The 25,072-nt window shown below is 41.2% G+C and overlaps 1 protein-coding gene across 3 annotated transcripts in view; it reads right to left on the reverse strand.

The window, feature by feature from the left end:
- Positions 1-1,182: 1,182 nt before the first annotated feature.
- LOC124115528 (nucleolin-like) overlaps positions 1,183-25,072 on the reverse strand; it is a 411,866-nt gene continuing 387,976 nt past the window's right edge. For 2 of the 3 annotated variants that reach the window (XM_046476554.2, XM_046476552.2), the window contains 2 exons: positions 19,308-19,477; positions 1,183-1,796 (listed from right to left, as the gene is read on the reverse strand). In XM_046476554.2, coding sequence (XP_046332510.1) covers positions 1,654-1,796; positions 19,308-19,477 — 313 coding nt within the window. In that variant the 3' untranslated portion in view covers positions 1,183-1,653. The remainder of the gene's footprint in view (positions 1,797-19,307; positions 19,478-25,072) is intronic. The other variant, XM_046476553.2, reaches the window with a different exon arrangement.

The following is a 25,072-nucleotide window of genomic DNA, read 5'->3' on the forward strand; positions in this document are numbered from 1 at the left end:
AGATGGGAGTAGAGGGAGATTCCATTACGACCTCACAAAAACACATCACACCGGCTTATACTTACGTGAGTACGATCATCTAATACCGTTGTTGCTGAAAGAAGCCCAGCTGGTATCTATCCAGGCCAAGCTTGTGTTAAACAACAAGCTAAAAAAGTACCAGCAAAGACAGCACTGCCAGCTTCAGGGCACATCTTTCAGCTCTGGGACGACTACACTGCAGGATTAATATCAGCCATCCAACTAATTCGACAGGGGGCCCTTCTGCCACCAAGTGATTATAAGTGATAAGTTGTTCTTTCACCCGAAACAGCCCCGAAAGTCTCTAATCATCTACGAAAATATTAAAATATTTTCTTCGAAACCATAAAGCAATGATTTGTTTTAATGAATAATTACGTATGATATATTACACCTAATAACATGATGCATGAAATATAATAATGTGGCAAGGAATGATACATTCAAGTCAAAAACACTGACCTGAAAAAGAATACAAAAATAATTGGATAAATATTATTAAATAACTGCTTGAGACGCCCAACGCTAACACCGTATTCGTGCCTGCGTGATTCCCGTGCAACCTTTTGAGTTGAGTTGATAGGTTCAACTGTGTCATATGGCCCTGTGATGCAGGGGTAGCATTATGCAGATGGCTGTTACAATGAATGCTCGTTCCACCCTTGACGAACAGGTCTGGTTGTTGATGAAATATAGTGATAGCTAAATAGACAGATTTTTTATTCATGCACCAATTGTCTTTAAATGTAATATCCAGTTATGTATGACTGTTTAATAATCTCATACCAACTTTGCCTGGAGTAGGTCCAATAGTTTTTCAGATATTGTAATAAACGTTGGTACCTTAAATTAACTTCCAGACTATAGCAGAACATATGATTAAGCGAGTTACATATGCCCAACCTTCCATTCCAACATCATCGATCAACTTGAGTTAGGATTGAGCCAGCATGGCAGAGAAGAGGCAAATGAGATATGACAGAGTGAGTATGGTTTTATGCCGCTGTTAGCATTATTCCAGCAATATCACGGCAGGTAACACCAGAACCAATGGGATATTAACAATGCCCATGTCATGACTTTACAGTGTTGATCCATTTGGATATGATTATTGACTCATCCTCAAGTTTTCAGCAAAGAAGAGACAATCGTGCCATTATGTAATTTCAACAAGCATTTTATTTCCCTAGCTGCATTACACTTATCAGTCCAAGTTTTGCATTGTGTTTGGCAGTTCTGCTATAAAACTTTACCATGTTATGAAAGATTACTGTGGTCATCTGGAGCGGAGTAATGGTCTAAGTATTCTTTTCAAAAGACTTCTGTGGCCAAGATATTAAACCTGAAGAAGGTCAGGTGTCAACACTGGTTGGAACAAGCATGTTACATTTCAGCTACATCAGTCCAGAGGTTTCTGAGGAGATGCTTACAGACACTACTGACGTCAGACAAGCAGACCAGGACATAAGTTTACTTCAGCCAGGTCAGCGAAAAATAGTTTGTCCCCTTCAAGCCGAAATTGGAACATTCAATTCTTTTAGAACCTCCATTTCAGACTCACTGTATCAAGCAAACTTCTTCATTCAATGTTCAATACATTTGACATTTGGCCCATATCTGTATGTAACATTTTCATTTATCACTATCATCACTATCACTTTCATCATCGCTATCACTTTCATCATCGCTGTCATCGTCATCGTCGTCGTCATCATCATCACCAACAATGTTATCGCTGCTGTTTTGAGATGGCTTCTCTTTTTTCAGCACAGGCTCTGAAACCATACCAAAGTTATTTGATTTGCCAAAAAGATTCAAAACACAAACTTCATAGGCACCTGTCTTCTGATATAAATTAGCTAATATTTTCTTGCCAGGTTTAGGAATGAAAGATTGACATAACAAGGCTATAAATTCAATATGTCATTACAAATTGATTCATGTTACACGTTGAAAAATAATCCATAAATATTTGTTGAAGTTAACATTCAGAAACAAGTCCCAGACTATTTTAGTTCAGAGCCATTTATCAATCACTTTTTTCATTTTTCTGTCAAAATATTCTGAATATTAAATTTAAAGAGAAACAAACATAATTGAGTGGTTTTAATTGTCTTACCACTTTACTTAATAGCAAGTCACATTTACTGTTTAATACATAAAATATCTGAGTGATATTACCATATTTTCTTGTGTATAATGCAACTTTTTTCATAAAAAAAACAGCAGTGTACAGTCGGGTGTATATTATAAATGATTTTTTATTTTTTGTTCCCCTGAAAATACATCCGACAAAAATACCATGTCAATAAAACCTAAAGTAGACAAACTACTCCTCTTATTACACTATCTGGGTTAAAAAGTGTCTGGCTTATGTTTTTAATCTATTTGATTAATTTTATGTAAAATTTCATTCAAAATTGTTCAACAATAATCTTGGCGAAGCCATTATTTCGATCACCAGCAAATGACACCCACTCACCAGCAACCAGCAGATTGTTGTTATTCATGCTTGGAACTGAACCTTAGTTGTCAGAGAACAGATGTGTATCATCAATGCCATACTTTCATTTGTCCAAAGTAATATTTGTTGCCATTTGAACAAAACTATTTATGAGTCACTTCACGAGTGAATGACCTTCAAAGTGACATTGATACAACCATGGCATATTAAGTGTTGAAGTCAGAGTCAGTCTTCAGTGATGGATCATGCGTGGTTTTCTCATGAATTAATCCGAAACTTGGTGAAATTTTACCATTACATAATTTAACCTCATAATCAAGTTCGCTATTCAGAGGTGACACAAAAGAGATCAAAACGCTTGGGTATTAAATCTGACACAAAAAACACATGATATGTTATCCCTGCAATGTTTAAGCACTGCTTGTTTTCTGGCAAAACCTTAAACCATCGCCATTTATATGGTGTTGCTTAATTACCAGTGATTTTGCGAGAGACAAATCTCAAAAAGACATTTTCATGAATTTATATCGACAAAAGATCTTTACACTTGTAGCAAATTTCATTACAGTTTGATCCAAAATGACTGAGTAATAGCTATAAGAAGATTCAGACCAAAGTATGGGTGAAGGTGCAAAGGTCAAATAAAGGTCAAAATTTAAAATACAGAAAAACATAAGGTTACCTAGCCCCATGACAACCAACATATGGACCAATGGTACAAAGTCCAACCACATCATTCCTATCTTAAGAGAACTGCACTGGCTTCCAATCAAACATTGGATCACTTCTAAACCCATCTGCCTTGCAAACCAATCTTCCTCTCAATCAGCCCCATGTTATATCTGTGACCTGCATGAAGTCTATACTCCCAACTCAAACACTCCAATGTGTTAAGGACAAAGAACTTTCACCTTTGCTGCTGCCACTGAATGGAAGAATCCACCCTCTGATCTCTGTGAATGTCCTACCTACTCTGAATTTTAAAACATCAATCAAGACCTATCTCTTCCTCCAAGTTTTCTACTGAACTGTCTTCTCCTGCCTGCACTTTGAGCATAATATTTGAGTATGGAAAAATACACAATAAATTGTATATTTAGAATACTTATCCTGTCTCATATTTCTCTTTCATCTTTTGATCCTAAGTGCAAACAAAGGTTTGCAGCTTCTTAAAAACAATTCACCTGAACACACACCTAGCATCACCACAGTCACCTCTCAGCAATCTGGGTCATGCATGCTTCCCCTGCTGGTTGACCTGCACGCACTGAACAGATGGCCTCCCCAGCAAACTCATTCTCTTTCAAGAGCTTAATAGGTTAGAGGAATTGTGATGAGGGGATGGATGGGTGGGCATATAATGTGTGAGATAGGATAAGTATCATTTTTAAAACTTATCCTATCTAACACTGCATTTACCCAATGGTTGGAAGGAGAAACGCAACTCCCTAGTCTATAAAGACAAAAACCGTGGGATATACATGAGGAAGCTGGAGCTAACAGTGATGGAAAACCATGTTAAGTAGCACCGTCTAGTGTCGTACGACAAAGCTCGTTGATAAGGATGAAACACTCCCAAAGAGCATTTTGACGCTGATACATAAACACAGGAAAACACATGAAGTCTGGTAAAATATGTGTCATATGTTCATACATAAGTGAGAGTAAGTGTAAACCAGACAAAACAATATACAACTTGTAATCGATGATGAATGTATCCAGGCAATCGAGGTGTATCATTATCTCCCATGGGCGAAAGGACCATCCAGTTTAGCATCTCTTTTCACAGTTCTCGAAACCCTCAATCATTGTTTTGGTGACTGAATCAATAGGTTAACACAAGAAGAGGAACAATCAATGACATCCACAAAAGAATCGTTGATCAACCACCCACCCACACATGACCAAAGCAGAGATGAGTGGAATAGGGGATCAGGACACGAGATTCAGGCGCACCTAACAGCGATTTCCAGACCGAAGTCTCCACAGAAGAGTCAATGCATCCTCCAATCAGATACTCAGTTTGGAGTACCTGAAAAAAATAATGAGGAACTCAAACAATCGTGCCAAGGTTCATTTTATCTTGAGAGAGACATAATACAAGGAGACACATCTCATCCTATCTATGCATGTGTCTTGCGCGAGAACCAAAGGCCCAAATTGATGCTGACCTTGGATGTCAGTCACAGAGATGTCTCGGAGGTAGTGGCATGCGAAAGCTGTATTCGATTTCCCAAAACATCCTTCCATAATTGCAGCCAAAGTACAATTACTGTGTTGAGCCATAGTCGAGTTGACAGCACGAGTTTGGCGAGTGTTGGATGCGACCAAAGTAGGTAAGCCAGCAAAGGTATATGCTCTGAGGAAAACTGAATGACTCCAAAACTAAATCATGTTATGACACACCTCCATAATAGCTGTCATAGAAAGTGGGATAAAAAGTCTCTTCCAGGAACGCTGAAGGGGTTTCGCCGCAACAAGGTAGGACCGAAGAACATGTACAGGACAAAAGGATACATCTTCGCGATCCTCAGAATTCAGGATGGATGTCAAAGGTGGGATAATAAATAACCATTCAGGTTGTCCAGGAAGTTGATTTTGTGCGATAAAATGCCATCATAGGCCCAGAAAAACTTTTCAATGTACGTGCAAAACGCACTCTGCTCACATCTAAAGCATGAATCTCACTCACTGAAGCAGACGTCGCAAGAGCCAGAAGAAAAACTTTTTTCGACGTAATGTATTCAAACTCCTTCTTGACAAAACCGTCTCCATGGTCTAGTGGTAGAGCGTCCGCCCAGAGAGCGGAAGGTTTGGGGTTCGATCCCCGGCCACGTCATACCAAAAGACATTAAAAGATGGTACTTGTTGTTACCCTGTCTGGCGCTCGGCATTAAGGGGCTAAATAAAACAAGGACTGGTCGGCTCGGAGTCAGTATACTGTGTCTGAGTGGGATATTCATGTTAAACTGCGGCATGGTATCTCAGTGAGCTAGCACTATAAATGGGCATCAGTCCGGACTAGTTCAAGCAGCCACACAAACACACACACGTACATGCACGTCGCTATATAAGTGCAATAATCTTGGACGCGACGTTAAACCCCATTTCACCTCACCTCACCTTCTTGACAAGAGGTTCGTAATCAAGTATGATATTAAGATGCCAGGTCGGTAGTCAGAAGCGGGATGACTGGTACGCTAATTTGTATAACCAAATAATGCTTGCAGTTCAGCAGCCGAAGTGATCTTTGTTGTAGTAGCTACTATGGAATTGATTGCAGCCAAATACGCAGCTATGGTAAAACCCTTAAGCTAACCTGACGACCACAGATAGTGAACATACTCAGCAATTTGTTTTGGAGACGCTGTATCACTCGTGTGACTTTAGCCTTCCACTTATGGTCTTATAGTGACTTGATTGCCGATCAATGAGCCTCGGAAATGGTCTTGGCTACCCTTCTAGAGTAACCCTTTGCAGTAGGGGATTTCTGTAAATGTGCCAGATGCACAGATTGAGGGTTTCGGGCAATGGGTGGATCAGCTGAGAGTAAGGTTGAAGAAGATCATGCCTTAGCAGTAGAGGATGAAATCTTCTGTCTGCGAGTTGGACGAGCCTGGAGAACCAACTCTGTGGTTTGTTTGTTTGTTTGTTTGTTTGTTGTTTAACACTGCACTCCAATATTCCAGCGATATGACGGTGGTTTGTAAATAATTGAGTCTGGACCAGACAATCCAGTGATTAATATCATGAGCATCGATCCACGCAATTGGGATCGATGATATGCATCAACCAAGTCATCGAGCCTGACCACCCAATCCCCTTGGTCGCCTCTTACGACAAGCATAGTCGCCTCTTACGGCCAACATGGGTTGCTGAAGACCTATTCTCCCCTGGATCTTCACGGGTCCAACTCACAGCAGGAACTCTATGGTAGCCAACTTGGTGCGACCAAAAGCAGTGTGAGGTGATGGGTGGAAGTTATCTTCTGCAGGACCTGAGGTAAAACACTGGTTGGATGAAGGCACAAGCATGTAAACCCTCCAATGACAATGCATCATGGTTCCAAACCTGAGGATCTGGGAAAGAAGATACGCACCAGGATAGCTGAGTGTTGAAGAGGGTTGCTTGCAAAAAGATTGATGTGAGGGCATGGAAATAACTGGCAAATCCACTGAAAGTTCATTGGATGTAGGTGCCATTCCGTAGGGGATGGTTTGTCAGGTCGTCACAGGGAGTTGGCTATGCCGGGGATGTGTCTCGCCTAAACTTGAATGATGAGTGAGTCATCAATATCATTTGAAAATTGTTCAGCTCCAGAGAAAGTAGCAGCATTGACTTGGTGGAGCCCATCTTGTTTATGTACCAAATATTGGATAGGTATGAAAGTGTCGCCCAATGTGAAACTACCAGAATCACTGCTTTGAACTCAACTGAGTTGTTGATGTGAAGTTGGCTTTCTTCGAGAGATCACCGACCTGCCACTTGTAGTTCCTGACAATGAGCTCCAAAACCTATAGTTGAGGCATCGACAAAGAGATGGAGAGCTGAGATAGATGGACGCAAGGAGTCTCCTTCGCAGACGTGGAACCAACCACCATGGGGATGTGGTCGTAAGTGGTTCGGCAGGGAGATTAGAACCTGACAATTGTCTTTCAGGAGATAGGGCTTGAGAAAACACTGAACTGGTTGTAGGTTGAGTTGTCCTCTCCTGGTGAGAGCCTCTGCCGACGTCTGAAGACCCGATGATTTGTTGCCATTGCCTCAGAGAAAGAGACTGTCTGAATCTTCATCCAATGATCCTGGGGCACGAACATCTTGCCTTAGAGTGTGTCTAAAAGTGCCCCGATAAACTGGAGACATTCCGTTGGAATTCTTACAGATTTTTTCTCATTGACAATCCAGCCTTGTCGCTGAGGAAGAAACTGCGCGAAGTTAAGATGTAGGAGAAGAAAGCCTGGATCTTTGTTGGCCTGAATGTGGTTGTTGATGTATAATTTCGAAAACTATGCCTCAAACAGGTAAGAAGTTGACAAAGGGCTTTACGAAGCAGGTAAGAAGAAATTTCAAATGGGAGCACTTTCCATTGATAGTGGTGGCTGAGGAAAACGAACCAGAGGAAATGGCAGTGCTCCCGATGGATGGGGACGTGTAGTTATGCATTATGTAGATCTGGCCTGCTCATGAAGTCACAGAGAATCATACGTAGTAGCGCAATTGATGTCATCCGGAAGTGCAGAGGTATCTTTAGGTGTAACTTGTTGAAATTTTTCATTTGAAACTGTGCCAGAATTGGGACTAAGAAGATTGTAGAGTAGAAACCTGTTGTTGCTGGAACTTTGCCCAGACACTCAATGGTGTTTTTTTACCAGTAATGTCTCTAAAGCATCTGTGAAAATCGGAAGCTGCTTGTCTGGATATAGGTGTTGAAGAGGTTGGTAAGTTGTAGGAGGTTTCGCAACGTAGAGTAGTTGACACCCGGTTTGTAGGAGACATAGTACAAACAGGTCACGCATGATGGCCCAATTCTTTGCAAATATATACTCAACAACAAAAGTTCCTGTGACACCAATATTTTAGTGTATTTTTCAAACAAGTAAAGTTTAGGTTTCAATATTGTAGTACATGTATGGAATCAAGTCACAAAAACGCAACTACTACAGAAAAGCATGCATTCCATGCAAAAGTTGACTTTTATGCAAGCCCCATGAATTTCACTACCCAAGAATGGGTATAAAAACATGTGCTTTAACGGGATTCCATATGCATAGTTTAGCATCGTGCTGACAACAACCACTCAGAAAAACAACAAAATTATGCAATTATTCAACATTACGAAATCTCACGCCTGTCCAAAAATGAGTATGCTTGAAGCAGGATTGAGTCAACGTGATGTTGCAAAACAATTTAACGTCCACAGAAACACCATTTGGTGTTTATGGCAACGTTGGCAACAGACGAATGCAGTCAGAGACCATCCTCGGAGTGGCAGGCCAAGCGTAACCAATAATCGACAAGACAACTGGATTCAAACAACACACCTACGAAATCGATTCCAGCCAGCAACAGTGACTGCAAGAAGCATCCCTGGCCTTCGACGAATATCTTCACAAACCGTACGTCGTCGCCTCAGATGTGCCGGGATTGTCGCCAGAAGACCCGCCAGACGTCCCATTTTGACAGGAAACCACCGTCAAGCACATCGACAGTGGTGCAGACAGCGTCTACGCTGGACGGGCCATGCAGTGGGGACAAGTTCTATTCATTGACGAGTCTTGTTTTCACCTCAGCCACAGCGATGGACGGATTTGAGTGTACCGACGTCGAGGTGAACCTTATGTCAATCATTGTGTCATGGATGATGATCGGTTCGGGGGCGGCAGCGTTATGGTATGGGGTAGGATTACAGCAAGACAGTGGACCCGTTTGATAGTGGTAGAGGGAAATCTCAATGGACAGCGCTACCGCGACGAGATCATCACCCTGTTGTTCTACCGTTTTTGCGTTGTCATGGCCCAGGCATTGTCTTTCAACATGACAATACCCGGCTTCATATTGCCCGATTCAGGATTCTCTTCAACAAAACAACGTGAATGTCATCCCTGGCCGGCTCGCTCCCCTGATCTCTCACCAATCAAGTACATGTGGGATGAGATGGATTGGCACCTTCTGGGAGATTCTGCTCTACTTTTAGGTCTAGAGAAAGAAACAGTACTTAAGCTTGACTTTCCATCCCGTTGCCCTTGGTGACCATGTCCCCAGGCACGAAAGGAGCTGGATCTGTAACTCAGAACTTCTCAAAGGTTTGGCTGTCAGAGTCAGTGGCTTGCACTCTTACCTGCTCTTCAAGTAGGTTTCTCTGTAAACGGAGTAGATCTACAGTTACAGAAAGAGATAGGTCATGCTGGACTTCATGCACAATGTCCTGGATGCGCCCCGCAATAAAGGGAAGGTGTTGGCCATGGTAGTTGATAAAGACGATTCTTAAAATCATCATCCTAGGAGCAGTGTTGAGGGATACCCTCTTGCCCAAGAATGGTAATTAATCCAGGGCAGGAAGATCCAGGATGGCCGTCACCTTGTCTTGAATAAGAGTAATTGCAACTTGAACGCAGGCTTCTTCAGAAGCGTGCTGTTTCTCAGAGGAGTTCCGATCATGGGATGTTCGACGGACCTTCAAAGTACGTTGATCGGGGAAGGAAATATGTTAGAAATATGTTGAGTCTGAGAGATTCACCCAGGGATGAGAATGGATATTTTCCTTTTCAGCTGAAACTTCTTTGCAATGGAGGGTGGTCCCTAATTTGGAGGTGTTTATGGGGGAAGCTATCAGATTTTAACAAATTTGTTGTCACTAAAATTCACGGATCCACGGAAGATTCTAATCCCTGTTCACAGATCCTGTGATCGACAAACCCTAGACTGATGATCCCCATCTTGAGAGCGCCTATCCTCGATTAGAGTTGACATGTAACTGTGGAAGCCAATTTCTCTGTCAAATGCCGAGAAGTCAAAGGTCAATCCACATCAGGGATCAACGATCATCATGAGAATACTATCGAGAGCTAGATCAACACGGATCTTGATCACAAGACTAGTCCAACGAATCTGTTTGATGATCCTATCCAGGAGAGTGACGAATCAGGAATTTCAATCAGTAGACGGAGAGGGACCAGAAGTGACTGTTGAGGGTTTGATCAAAGTCAGTCTTAGCTTGCTATTCTCAGTGACCGAAGACACGGGTGATGAAACAATATGATCTCGGGTAGGTAACAGTAAGAGAGGTTGCAGCTGACTGTGAAGAAAAAACAAGTTCGGTCGAATCCACATTCACTGATAGCACCTTGCATACATCCAAGCCCGTAGGCTGGTTTGCCAAAGTTGACGAAGGTAGAATGTGCGAACTAGGCGGAGTGGTCATGACAGAAACGTCTTCTGTTAAAAAACTATCGGAAACACCATCATCATCGCAAGATAATACGGGAAGCAAGGGGTTTTGTCGAAACCTCAATTCCTGATGATGTAGATCTATTTTAATTTTTCACTGGAGTTGTTTTTACTTTTTAGGGGTTTTCTCTGTACTTATACCTATCGTGCCTATCCTGTTCACGATGCAAAGAGGATGAGTTGACATGGGATGTGTACAGCAGGTGCGGGTCAACCAGCAGGGAAAGCATACATCACCCAGATTGCTGGGAGGTTATGCTAGGTGTGTTTGGGTGAATTGCTTTTAAAAAGCTGGAAACCTTTGTTTAGGCATGTTTCCACTTAGAAAGAAAGGAAGAGAAACGCATATTACCGAATGTAATTACATTTCGAACAAAAGTAATTGCCATAAATAGGTTTTCAAAGTGGCTTCCATGATGAATTTTGGATAGTCCATACCAAACGTTGGAATATGGGTTTTTCAGATTAAAAACGATGTTTTATTGGTCTGTTTTCAGTCGTACAAATGGGTATCTCATACCTCTAGTCGCACGTTAAAAGGAAGCCAGAAGCTGGAATGTAAACAATAAACTTGTTTCCGTCCGGTTGCGCACGCACCTCCCTATGACATGTCACAAATCTCGAAGAATAAGCCATCAAGCAGGACTGGACTGGATTACTTCCCAGTGTGGATGGCTGGGTGGGAACGTACGACTGAAAACAGACCAAAAAAACATTGTTTTTAATCTGAAAAACCCATGTTTTAGTCTGTTTTCAGTTGTACAAATGGGTAGAATTTGACGGAACACTGGAAGAAAGGTCGGGAAAGTAATCAGGAAGTGACCTCTTTCACGTCAATGTACCAAGTTCCTCACCCCTGTAGTGACAATAGAACATTCGACCAGATGCACGGACGAGACAAATTGTTTATCACGAACGCACAGCATGGTTAATGCTCTTCGACACACAACTAATTATCGATGCGACAGGATAACTGCACACGTCAGTTGAATTTCGATCGAAGTGTGGTCGGCTTATAAAGTAGTTACAGAACGACTCGTCGTTTCCAAGGTAACGAAAAATAGCATGGTTAATACTCATCGACACACAACTAATTATTGAAGCGACAAGACAACTGCAAACGTCAGTTGAATTGCGATCGAAGTGTGGTCGGCGCATAATTTAGTTACAGAGCAACTCGCAGTATACAAGGTAACTAAAAAATACGAGCAGTACTATAAAGTATGGGAAGACGATGCATACACCGAATAACCATAATAAAACAGCCGAAGTACTGCATGCAACAAAAACCATAAGAATGCGTACATTCACCAACAGTTTTTATTGTAACCTGTTATCTGGCACGAAGTGTCGAGCAAAAAGTCCAAAGTGAATAAAGCACAAATTCACTGTCTTTTCTGGGAGATCGGTTGTGCCACTACGAGTGGACCAAACTGTGTGCTCATGTTGAAGCTATGGCTCGAAACTTCGTGCAGATGAGAGGAGGTGGGAGGTGCGAGTCCTTGCGCCTCATAAGCTCTGAGAATGACCGCTCTCAACCAAAAGGAGAGAGTATTACGTGTAATCTCTTTCTTTGCATTGGTTGAGAGCAGCATGAACAGCCGTCGAAAATGTTGTCGTCGCTGTTCAGATCGCTGCAGGTAAATACGAAGCGCACGAACTGGACTTTTCTGAGACAATGTCGAACGCGACCTGATCGAGAGGCTCGTAAGTCAAACTAGACAGGTAGCGCAGAACGATATCGAGGTCCCAGGCCGGCAGTCGGAATTAATGTGACTCATCTTCAACCATGAAGGCACGTAGAATTTTCTGCAATTCTGGTATTTTAGTGAGCCTGTCGCCCGTAGGAGACGGCTCGTCTAGTTAGAAGGCGACCCTGATCGCCTGCCGATGGAGCCATTCTACGACCGTCTTCATGATCCGTGTGATGAAGTCTTCCCACTACCGGTAGCTCGTCTAAAGGTAGTAGACTCCGATGGCGGGGGAAGGGACCTCACTACCTCCCCCGCTGGCTCGCTGTCGACAGCATAGCAAGCGGTTGTAGCTGGTGACGAACAGCAGTGTCCATGGATCCCCAATGCCTGTCTACTACAAGAATCTTGGAGGGCGCTGGTTTCTTAAGAGTAGCTACCAATCCAAGTCCCTACTCATGGGTGACGAAAACGGCATGCCATAGATCGGGTAACGCGATCGAACAGGTGGTTTGCTGAAACTCTGCCCCGGCAGAGCAGAGGCAAGTTCTGGTCCATATCATGAGCCATGGCTCTGAAGACATCGGGAGGAGAAGACTGAAGAGACTGTGGCGTATCTCCAACCTTAAAGCCAGCACAGGTCGGTTTGTCATCATCTTTTGATAACTCAGGCAGAAAAGTGAGATAGCCAAGCCATAGCCAGATGTCGTCACAATCCATCGTCAACGTCGATTGTGTAGATGTAGATGAAGGTACTGGTGTACTGGTCAATGGTCCATGGACCTCCGACGTAGTCGAATCCTTCTTGGTCGACGCCGTCGAGGCGAGTACCGCCGTCGTGATCTGGGCCGGGTCGATATGAAAGTGAGATGAGGGTGTCAATCGGTCATTATCTCTATGACGCTGTCGTCACAATCCATCGTCGACGTCGATTGTGGAGGCGTAGATGAAGGAACCGGTGTACAGGACGATGGTCCATGGACCTCCGACGTAGTCGAACCCTTCTCGGTCGACGCTGTCAAGGCGAGTACCGCCGCCGTGATCTGGCCTATCAAAGCCGGGTCGATATGAAAATGAGACGAGGGTGACGATCGATCATTATCTCTACGATGCTGATTTCCCCAAAACTCCCTTCGAGAGCGTCGCACGTCCCCGTGGGGACGAGGGCTACGATCCCTAACTGTAGAAGTAGTTATCGTCCGAATCGAACTCCCGACGACCTCGGAGGCAACGAACGTCCTCGTGTCGTTTACTGTCTCTCGACGAGGCACTCCACCTGTCGTCCCGGGGCGTGAACGACTTGTAGAGTGGGATCCGTGTTTACTGTCGACCTATCGTCGTTGGTAGGACGAGAGACGGACCGACTGGGGACCGTAGTCCCCTCATGGTCCTCGTCACGAGCCGGTCCCGTCGTTACAGGGGTGGCTGAGTGACGCTCTCGATCAACTGATTGACGAAGATAAGTTGTGCGGGTAGTATCATCAGCAGACATTCGGTCACGTGTCTTGTCGAAAACATAAGTTGACTGGGGCGGGTCGTTATCAACTGATTTCTTGGGTGTGGCCGACACGCCACCCCCAGGGCCAGATGTAGAGGCTGCAGAGTCCAGGGATCCACCCAATGACCTACTCTGCTTGTAGCGCTGGTCAGTAGCCCGCTTCGCCAACGCACGAAGATACCGATTAAAGTTTATTAAAGTGATCACATACTTTACAACGTTTATCCCACGAACACGTTGAAAATCCTTCCTTAATTATGCAGGAAGGACAATACTTGTGAGGATCTACTTTAGACAGTATACTTTGACACGAGGCAGAAAAGCCCGACATGTTGCCACGTGTATAATCAAGTCAAACAGTGAAACACGTGTTGAACACAAACAATGGATTACCAAGGATTACATTCCAGGAGTCTACAGGTAAGACATATTATTATTACTGTATTAGACCAACAACTGTAGACACACGATAAGTACTAGTAGAATACAAACTAGCAGTCTATCGCGAAAGTCCTTCTCGAGCGACCAGCTCAGAGGCGCGCTGAGAGATTTGTGACATGTCATAGGGAGGTGCGTGCAATTGGACGGAAACAAGTTTATTGTTTACATTCCAGCTTCTGGCTTCCTTTTAACGTGCGACTAGAGGTATGAGATACCCATTTGTACGACTGAAAACAGACTAAAACATTGTTTTGGTTGAGGCAATATTAGATAATAATTCAGATGGATTATGTCTCATAACTTTTATATCAAAAATTTGTTCTTTATAGAAAATATGAAAAGTTTGCATGTAGTTTTGATGCCAAAGATTTTTAGAGTTCACCTTACTTTCTTTTTGGGGGGGTACAGCTCTTCAATATCATAGTCCTCTGAACCTACTGGATGAAATGCTTATAAATTTTTTAACAATTGTCTCCATACTTAACTACCCAACTACCTCAGCCGTTTTTGGGATCTTTTTTTTGCTTAAGGCTATATTCGATTTCATTCTGATTGATTTGTCCTTATTTGGTTTTATTATTTTTATACCAGAGATAACTTACTAACCAGTGGTTTGATTCTGTTCCAAGTGTTTTATGTGTATGTTGACAAATGAGTACCAGATACTACAAAAATCCCAAGGCCATTGGCCAAATGAACAAGAAAGATAATGGGCGATCTTTTTATTCCAAAGGGCAATAATTCTCCTTTTGAAATGATGTAAGTGACGGTCCAAGCTGTCGCTTCTGGTCTGGTTCCCGGATCAATGCATGCTGTGACAACTAGTAACATGTAGAGACAGAGCAAAGCTAAAGCGTTACACTGTTGCACCTTCATTTAAAAACGGTCGTTTACAACTGAATATTTTTCACTAGCACATATTTTGTAGTGATTATTAGTTTAGAATATCAAGATTTGTTGAGTTTTCAACTAAAAGACGAATTGTCACGATGGAATACTGCCACAGTATTTTTTCCATCAGAAAACAGCAAGGCATTCTGTCAGTCTGGGCTAACATATCGTATCGATGAGAAATATGCAAACTCATTTTATTTATCAGCCTTTGTGTTATTTCCCACAAGTCCTCAAATACTGCAGCATTCAAATCTTAACAAATGCTTCTCATACTATCATAGACTTCAATGTAATAAAATTGGAGATATGCCTACATTTGCAGCACACAGACATCTTTGACAGGTCTTTACCACTTATCTATAGTTAGTTCTCATCCTAAGAAATAATGCTCAGAATAAAACTTCTAATTTTAAATGTTACTTTTACATAAAAATGTCCTCTCACATCTGATTTTAATTTTTCTTATTCTGATATTATTTTTTAGAAACATGCCAAATGAAAATCTACCATGCATCTATCCAGCAATCAGTTACTCAGTTGCAATAAACATACCAGTCATTATATACTCACATGCAAAAGAAACGCAAGTGGTTTTAAGCAAATAGGTAACAAACACGGAACCATAAATTGATACGAGTTTTAGCATGTAGTGAAGCCTGATGGTGTTATCAATATTTTTGGTTGCATTTTGGAAGCCCCAAGGAAAAACACAACATAAAAACAAATCGCCAAAACGCACCATTTCAATGAATATGTGGGTATCATGCACCCATTTCTCGCAAAATTGAAAATACACGAACTGTCACGAACTGTAGTGGGTATAAAACTGTGGCCGATTATTGGACTAACCACTCCTTGGTCAACAATGCCACGCTTAACTCAAATTCAGAGAAACCAGGCTATCGGACGTTTGGAAGCTGGAGAGTCTGTCCAAGATGTTGCCCGTCATTTCAATGTTAACATAACCACAATTTACTGTCTCCTGCATCGATACAAAGCTACACAGACCACAGATGACCTTCCACAGAGCGGTCGTCCTAGGGTCACCACACCTCGACAAGATCGGCAGATTACCCGTCAACACCGTTCCTAACTGCAAGTGAAAGTACTTGACAGACCATATGAACACATAATTGACACATTAGCCGGGACACTGTGATCCGACGTCTCCGTTCCAACAACCTCAGATGTTGCCGACCAGCACGTTGTCCTGTTCTCCAACCACAGCATCGACATGCACGCCTTCAGTGGGCACAGGGTAATCGCAATTGGTGTCATTGTGAGTGGAGGCATGTCATCTTCTCTGATGAAAGTCGCTTTTGTGTCTCCCATGCAGACGAAAAAGTCAGAATTTGGCGGCGTCGAGGTGATTGTTTCGCTGACAGAAACATTGTGGAAAGGGATCCATGGGGTGGACCTAGCGTCATGATATGGGCAGGGATTGGACTTAATGCGAGACTTGGACCCATGTGCTTTCTGAATGTTGGTCAAGGTCAGGGATACGGCGTCACTGCTCAGCGGTATATCGACCAAATGATCAGACCCCACGTTGTTCCATTTTTTGCACAACATCAACAACACATTTTCCAGCAGGACAACGCTTGTCCCCATGTTGCCAGAGCTACCATGGCCTTTCTGCAACAACACAACATCAGTGTTCTACTGTGGCCAGCCCTCAGCCCTGATCTGAACCCCATCGAACACTTGTGGGATGAGGTTCATCTGCACAATGTGCGCCCAGTCCCTACAACTGCCGATGAACTACGCACAGCTGCTCTAGATGTGTGCAGGAGGATCCCTTGGGCCTTCACAAATCGTCTGATCCACTCAATGTACAGGAGATGTGTGGAAGTGATCAATGCTAATGGTGGTCACACCAGGTATTGACCCGAAACTGTGTAAGCCCTTAACATTTGAAAAAACAATTATGTCATCTGCCTTTTAATCCATTAAACTGTCTTCAGTCAAATTTTTGTCAATCTTGTACTATTAGTATTTCCTGTCTTTACTGTTGAAAATAAATAACATGTATACTGCATACTCGACTTGCGTTTCTTTTGCGTGTGAGTATACTTTGATATGAGACATTTACCCATATTATTCTGCCCCTTATAAAATGTGTCCTACCTTTAAGTGCCAAGAGTCATCACACATGTTGATTCATTGAACCACCAAATTACAGAATTCTGATACTCATGCTCTTAAAATAGTAGTAAATTACAGAGATTTGTCCAACAAACAACAGATCATACTGACTACCCCACAAGATATCTATACCTATGGATGGATGGATTTTTTAACATATATTTATTATTACGCTGACAAGATTTTTCAGATACAACTGAGACACTGTACGCTGTAGGAATGTATCCTGATTTTCACTTAACAGTACTAAAAGACACCTGCAGTATTAAGTCTATTTATTAGATATTATTATCATATAGCAAACATGATTTTAGAAAGTTCATAATCAAATACTCTGATAGTAGCAGCCGTAAAATTTTCGAGTCCCATGATGGGATTCGAACCACGGACCTTCTGATTCAAGGTCGGACACCTTGTCCACATGACCAAAGAGTTTAACCCCATCAGCAAGCTGACAATGTAAGGATGTCATCTGTGGGATGACTCCACGCCCTGCTACATACCATGATGGGATTCGAACCACGGACCTTCTGATCTGAGGTCGGACGCCTTGTCCACATGACCAAAGAGGTTAACCCCTTCAGCAAGCTGACAAGGTAAGGATGTCATCTGTGGGATGCTACATGATGATGACATAAATGCAAACTGAGTCCCACCATCATTCCATGTAGAAAAATGCATTTATTTATGTTATTTGTTTTTGCATATGACAGATAAAACTTATACAGTATATTGACTGATTCACTCAGGCAGAGTATTTATTGACTTACATTTTCAGTCAAAATACATATTGCCTTAAAAATGAGACTGGAATTTAGACAGATTGACTGAAATGAATTAGATTTCTTAATTTACTCTCATCATTTTAATTTGGATCTATTTTGATCAAAGTAACTTATGTAAGTAAATAAAAAAAATTCCACAATGAATTGATTGGTTCTTCAAAGAATACTAGAGTCCATTTTCATGTTACTAATCTATACTGACATAACTTGCAGTTCAGTAACAGATAATGACTGCCAAAAAGTCATGCATGTGTAATCTAATACCAGTACACATGCACAAGTATACAAAGATATCAAATAAAATAATAACAGTCATTGTGCAATGCAGATATCTGTTGGTGTAAAGAGAAAAAAGAAAAGCATTAATAATTTGTTTATGAGGGAATTTGAAACATCAGTTTAGAATGTTTATGTAAGTATTTTAGCTAAAATGGATAGAATTATCATAAAATGCATGCATCTTATCAGAGATCTACAGGCCACTGTAACTTCATAGCAGTACGCTTTTCCTAACAATGGGCTGCTATCCATTCTTTTGCTACGTGACGTCATTGGCGTCACGTTTCTTGTTTGTGACGTCATCCTATATTATATTCAGTGACGTTTCTATCTGTAAATCAGTGATCTCTGTTGAGCTTTTCTTCTGCATAATTATATTAACAAATTCACGAACATGGTTTCTTTAAAAAAAATATGTCTTTACACATCACAATTAATGATATTTAAACACAAAACAGTGTTGAATAATGAATTTCTGTACCAGAATTTTCATGTGAAATATGTGAGGTGGGTGTTGGAAAATCCAAAATGGCTGTTACTGACGGTATATGGTCTCATATTAGGTCAGTAACAACCATCTTAGATTCTTACTTACAGTATACAGGCTTATATGTGGTTAGTAGTTTGGCTGCCTGATTGGTCAATCTCACTTTGAGGCAAAATAATATTTGTTATGGTGTCTTTAGTTGCCGTATACAGTGTCATATTTGGTTAGCTGAAAAATATTGGGTGCTGTTCCAATTACCGTCAAACCTAACATGCGTCTGCTGCTTTAAGTGCTTGATTTTGCAGTCATATTGGATTCAAGATTTTCACACTGCATTTTCCTTTTTGGGGGAACATGTTTCCAAAACATGAACCTCCTGCTCTGAACCAACTGGGTGAAATGCTTCCAAACCTTCTGTGAATTTTCTCTACAGATAATTCAGTACGCTATCTTAGCCATTTTTGGATATCAAATTTTGGTTGCGAAGAATTGTCTACATATATTAAACTACGTTCGCCATTTACTGGTATCTTTTTTTGTTCTTTCAGGCCAGGTGAGCTAAAATCAGATTTCTTTGAGAGTTTTTGTTTCAGTCCAAAAGAAGTACATTTCCCCTATGCATACTATGGTAAATAAAATTTTGAGTTGCACAAACCATCGTCGCCTCTTCTGTCTGCTTTCCTCTTCATTGCAGCCACCTCCTTTTTCTTGTTCGCATATACCACTTTGATAACATGTCCTCCAATCGTCAATTCTATCGCCTTGGCTAAGCTTGACTTTGCATCTTTTTCATTGTGAAATGTCACAAATCCGTACCTGAAACAACTTTTCATGCATTATTTCAGAAATACATAAAAAGTACTTTTGCAAGATACAAGTACAATGGTCAAAGTTTGGACTGCCTACGTAGAGGGCCACAAGGTTACATGTCAAAACTGCATAGGCAAACATACAAATTACGCCAAAGCACTATTGCTCTCCAGTTGCCTTCAAATTGATCTGACGTATCATGTTGTGAAATCTTTAGCCAAAAAGATACCAGCTGTTCAACCCTAGCGCTTGATCTGAATAGGCAGTATGATCTCAATGTAATATTCTCTAAACTTAACACATCAACACAATTAGAAACTTAAGGCATCAACACATTTATAAGTTTCATCACTAAGAGCTCCAGAATATTTGAAATAGTTGATCCTTAAGGTCACTGTAAAAGTGAGTGTCTTTGGTTAACACGGCTTTGAACAGTATTCCAGTTATGTTACAGCGAGTCAGCTTAATGTGGGAGGGAGGAAAGCCTGAAGTTGTGAAACCCACAAGCATGGGTATGGTGCTGACATACCTCGAAAAATAATCAGGATGAACGGAGAAAACTTATCAGGGTGAACCGGGTGGGTGTAAGGTGCCAAAATCTACCCCCCTTCAGAGTATACCCGGTTAGATTTTGGGGACTTCCCAGAATCTACCCCCCTTTCCCAGAATCTACCCCCAGGGGGTATAATCTGGGAATTCCCAGAATCTACCCCGGGGTATAATCTGGGAGCTCCTCCCAGAATCTACCCCGGGTTATACATGTAGCTATAATCTAGGAGCTCCAAGAATCTACTGCAGCCCTGTTTGATTTAAACATTTAAACATTATTTCATGAATGTACTTGAAGTTTTCTTTTGGGGTATGCATCTAACTCAGTCTTGATCTCTCCTGGTCAATTGCTGTAACAACATTAAGTTTACATAAATGCCTATTCAGTACACATCTAATTAGTTTTAAAACATTCATATCCCAGAATCTACCCCCAGGGGATATAATCTGGGATTTCCAAAAATGGTGCCGATAATACCGGTAATAAATTGTTATCAAATTCAAATATTCAAAATGTTGTTTTATACATGCAAAGAAAAAATAAATATTGTTTAAACTATAAAATATCTTACAAATCACATTGACTTTAACTCATTGTAGTCATCATCAATTTGTAAGTTCGAAAGTTGGTGTTGAGAATTGTGTGAGGAAATGTCTTACACTTATGTTATTGAATAAGCTTTAATATGCTTTGTGAATAGACCTACCTACTTTTGATTGCATATAAAATCATTTTGAAAACAACTTGTGTCTGTAAGTACCTTTGTTTGGGGAGGCATGTATCACAGTATAAAGAATATATTCTGACTATAGAAGACATCACATCATTAAAACCATCTAATTATTTGTCCATTTACATTCTAATTCTTCTAAATATAGCCAGATGGGTGTAATAAATTTCACGAAGCAATTGTCATTGTTTTAGTCAGAGTTTTTATATTATTATCAATAACAAATAGAGAAAAATAACATAAAATATGAGAGCAATTTATTCTGAAAACCAATATCCATTGATTCCTTGAATTATTTCAATGTTACTGGACATTTATTACAACGTCAAAGTGTTCATGGAGGTTGGTCAGATACACTGCACCAATGGACAGCTTCTCAAGTGTGAATGATGCTGGGTAGCATTGCCATTTCAGCTCCTTTCAATAATGCGTATAGACAACAATGTCAGTTTGCAGAAGAAAAGCAGTGGCCATAATCTCTGCATCCCTGCCCAGACACCATTTTCGGCCATTCTTGACGAATTTAAGTATTTCGTCACATTCTGCTGAAGGTAGTTTTCCAGCTTTTCCCCATCTCACTCATGTGTTGTACAACATCATCTCTCAGGTGTAAGTGGGATGTCTCCTGACCAGTTAGGAAATAACTAATGGCACGGAAGAAGCAGTTGCCATCACCCTTGGTCTTGTGTTGTCTTTTTGGTGCCTTAAATTCTTTCTCTCTTCCATAATAAACAGACTTAAATGAAGGTAAATGTAACTGTTGAGAAAGTTCTCTTCTTCTTTGAATGGTCATTGGCTGGAAGCTGTAATGTGGCCTCTTGGGGATGTTCCTGGTTGTGGTGCTGGGGTTCTTGGACTTGATGGGACTGGTACGGCTGGTAGAACTCATAAACCTGGTGTGGTGTGGTACGAAGATCACCCTTGAGCTTGTAGATTTCCTCTGGATAGCTGTGGTCAGATACCTCATGACGTCGTCATAAACTTGATCATCCATAATTCAAAGTGGATGAAATCTGAGAGAGAGAGAGATTTGAGAGATTTTACGACCGCTTCAGCCGTCGGCTATTTCGCAGTCGGGGCCAGACGGGTTTTAAGATAAATAATACAATACTGGGGAATAATAATATAATCGTCTGGCCCAAAAAAATGTAAATTAAAGGTGAAAAGAAGAAAGGAAAACAGTAAAGGTGGTGAAGAGGGATAAGAAAGTTTAGTGGCTACGTATGAAACTGTGAGAAACTTAATCTACCATAAGTACCTAGTGGGAGGGACAAGAAATGGAACTGATCAGTTAAGCTGATGTGCTAGTGTGTTAATATAACTGTTCAGCAATAATAAAAATAAAGGTAAAGGTATGGGAGGTAACCTAATTTAATAAAAATTGGACTCTTGGCTATGGGGGGGGGTCAGGCGGGAGTAGAGGGGGTGAGAGTCGTGGACGAGTTGGCTTGGCTTGGGTAGGTGGCTGGCTAAATGAACATGTTTCTGCGTGGCTGGTTATGGGAGAAATTGGTGCGCGGACGTCGGAGGGGACAATCCGCGCTGGGATAGGTGGCTGGATAAGTGAACATGGTTCTGTGTGACTGGATATGGGAGAATTTTGTCGCGCGGACGTCGGAGAAGGCAATCCGCGCTAGGAATTTGGATCCCGATCCTAAATTGCAAGAATGGTAATTTTGTAGATGAAGGTTTCTAGCTGAGATTTGTTTGGGATATATCTAAAGTCTATTTATAAGATTTGTTGATTTTAGGAATTTAGCTATATGGGTATATTTAGAGGGATTTATGGTCGGGTTGAGAAGTAGACCAATATTGTTTCTGTACTGTGGGGGGAGGGAGTTAAATAGCTGAGCTTGTTGATGTTTGTGTTGTTTGCAGTGGTTAAATATATGGTCAAGGTTTTCAGGTGTATTGCAGTGAGTGCAGTTTGGGTGTGGGTGTCTGTTCTGTTTGTGAAGTATTTCATTTAGATTGATTTGGCCGCTGAGCATTCTGTTAATGATTTTGTCCGTGATTATTGACTTAGTAAAGTTGCGGCATTTAGTGACCGGTTTAATGAAGAGAGATTTTATCCATGTGGACTTAGAATTTTGAATATTGGTTTGAAAATTTTGACGCTTAATGTTTTTCCTGATTATTGATTTGACTTCGGCCTTACATGTGTTGAAGTTAATGCAGGGTGATGGGTGTGTGGTAGCTAATTTCGCTGCTGTGTCTGCTAAGTTATTGCTGTGTATTCCTATGTGTGCAGGTGCCCAAAGTAGTGATATTGTTTTGTTTGTTGCTGTGATGTTGTTATGTTTATCTATAATATTGCTTATGATGTCTTGACGTGATTTAGATGTTTTGTTTTGGATTCGGGTTAATGAGCCTAATGAGTCAGAGATAATTAGAAAGTTAGTGTACTTGGATTGTTTGATATAGTGATATGCACATTGTATGGCGAGTAGTTCTGCAGTAGTAGTGTGTGTATAGTTTGTATAGTGGAAGTTTGTGGTGATTGAGACTGGTTGGGTGACTTGGATTCCTAGGCCTGTGATATTGTAGTTGTTTTATAAGGCGTGAGTGTAGATATGTGTATGGTGAGGCCAGTTTTGATGTATATATTGGTTTGTTTTTTGCAGTTTTTCTGGTTTGGTTAAGTCGGGTTGGGAGGTGAAGAGTTTGTGTAGTGAGCAGTCAGTGTTGGGGGCTGGTTTTTCGTTAATGTAGGTGTGGCAGGGGGGTGAATGTTTGATATTTTCAAGTTTGTGTGTTTTAATGAGTTTGTAGAGGTGAGTTAGAAATGGAGCTAGGTTATGGTTGTTTTTAAACTTTTTGAGTGTAGCAGGTCTGAGATTTGTGTATTTGTCTGTGATTTGTTTGTATATGGGGTTGTGTTGGGCCCCAGCCCAGTAATTTAGAGTGGTTTGGTCGCGTCTAAGCTTAATTGATGTATTTCCAGAAATTAATAGTAGTGAGTTGAGGGAGGTACCGGTTCTGGTCCCCAGGGCTATTTTTAAAGCCTTGTACTGGATAGATATACGTTTTTGGTTTAGCTTATCTGTAATGGAGTGGAGAACCGGGGCGGCGTAGTCAATTTTGGAAAGTATAAGTGATTTGTATATGTTGAGTAGAGTTTGTTTGTCAGCACCGCAATCAGAGCCGCTTATGGCTCTCATTAGATTTAAATCTTTTTGACATGATGAGACCAAGTTATGAATATGGGGGGCCCATGTTAATTGTTGGTCGAAAGTGACTCCTAGAAATTTTGCTTGGTTTTTGAATATGATGGGTTCTTTATTAAGAGTGAGTTCGGGTGTATAATTTTGCATGCGTTTCTTTTTGAAAAGTAAGCCTATGGTTTTCTGTGTATTGATTTTGAATCCCCACTGGGAAGCCCATTTTTGAATATGATCTAGGAGGGGTTGGATTCTTTTTTTAATTTGTTTTATTGATGTAGACGACGTCCAAAAGGAGATGTCATCAGCAAATTTGGCAGTGGTGACATTATTAAGGTTAGGCGGGAATATGTCGTCTATCATGAAGTTAAATAGAGTTGGGGAGATGATGCTTCCCTGTGGGGTGCCATTTTCTAAAGGATGTAGATCAGATGATGAGTTGTTAGTTTTTATTGTGATATTTCTGTCAGTTAAGAAAGAGTGGATGAAATTTAGAATCCTACCATCTAGGGCTTTTTCTTTAAGTTTTTGGATCAGGCCGTTATGCCAAACCATATCGAAAGCTTTACTAAAATCAATGAAAATGGCCAGGGTGTATTGTTTCTGGGCGAGTGCTGTTTTAACGTCGTGTTCCAAATGTAGAATGTGGTCTAGTGTTTGGCGGTTTGACCTGAAGCCGCTCTGGTCATCTTTTAGAAGGTTTTGGGATGAAATTTGGAATTTTAATCTATTATTAATGATGGATTCCATGATTTTACAAATATGGGATGTAAGGGAGATGGGCCTATAGGAATCCGGATCACGTGAGGGTTTCCCTGGTTTGAGGACCGGTACCACCTGTGCTGTTTTCCAGGAGTTGGGTATAGTGCCAGAAGTCCAAATTTGATTATAGAGTTGTAAGAGTAGTTTTTGTAATTTTAATGGGAGGTGGTTGAGAATGACATAGCTGATATTGTCTGGTCTGGTCCTGTGGCTGGGGCTGTGTTTTTACTGTAGATTGCTGTTTGTAATTTTTGTAGATTGATGATTTTGTTGTATGCCTTATGAGTGAGGGGGGGCCTTTGTGTGTAGGTGGGGTGGTTTTTGATTATGTTTTGCATGTTTGGTGTGTGGTTGGTGGAGCTACTTGTTGCCGAGAAATGAGCGGCCACGGCATTAGCCTTTTCTTT

The sequence above is a fragment of the Haliotis rufescens genome, unplaced genomic scaffold, assembly GCF_023055435.1.
Source record: "Haliotis rufescens isolate VD_foot unplaced genomic scaffold, xgHalRufe1.0.p SCAF_65, whole genome shotgun sequence".
In the NCBI taxonomy this organism is placed as follows: Eukaryota; Metazoa; Mollusca; class Gastropoda; order Lepetellida; family Haliotidae; genus Haliotis; species Haliotis rufescens.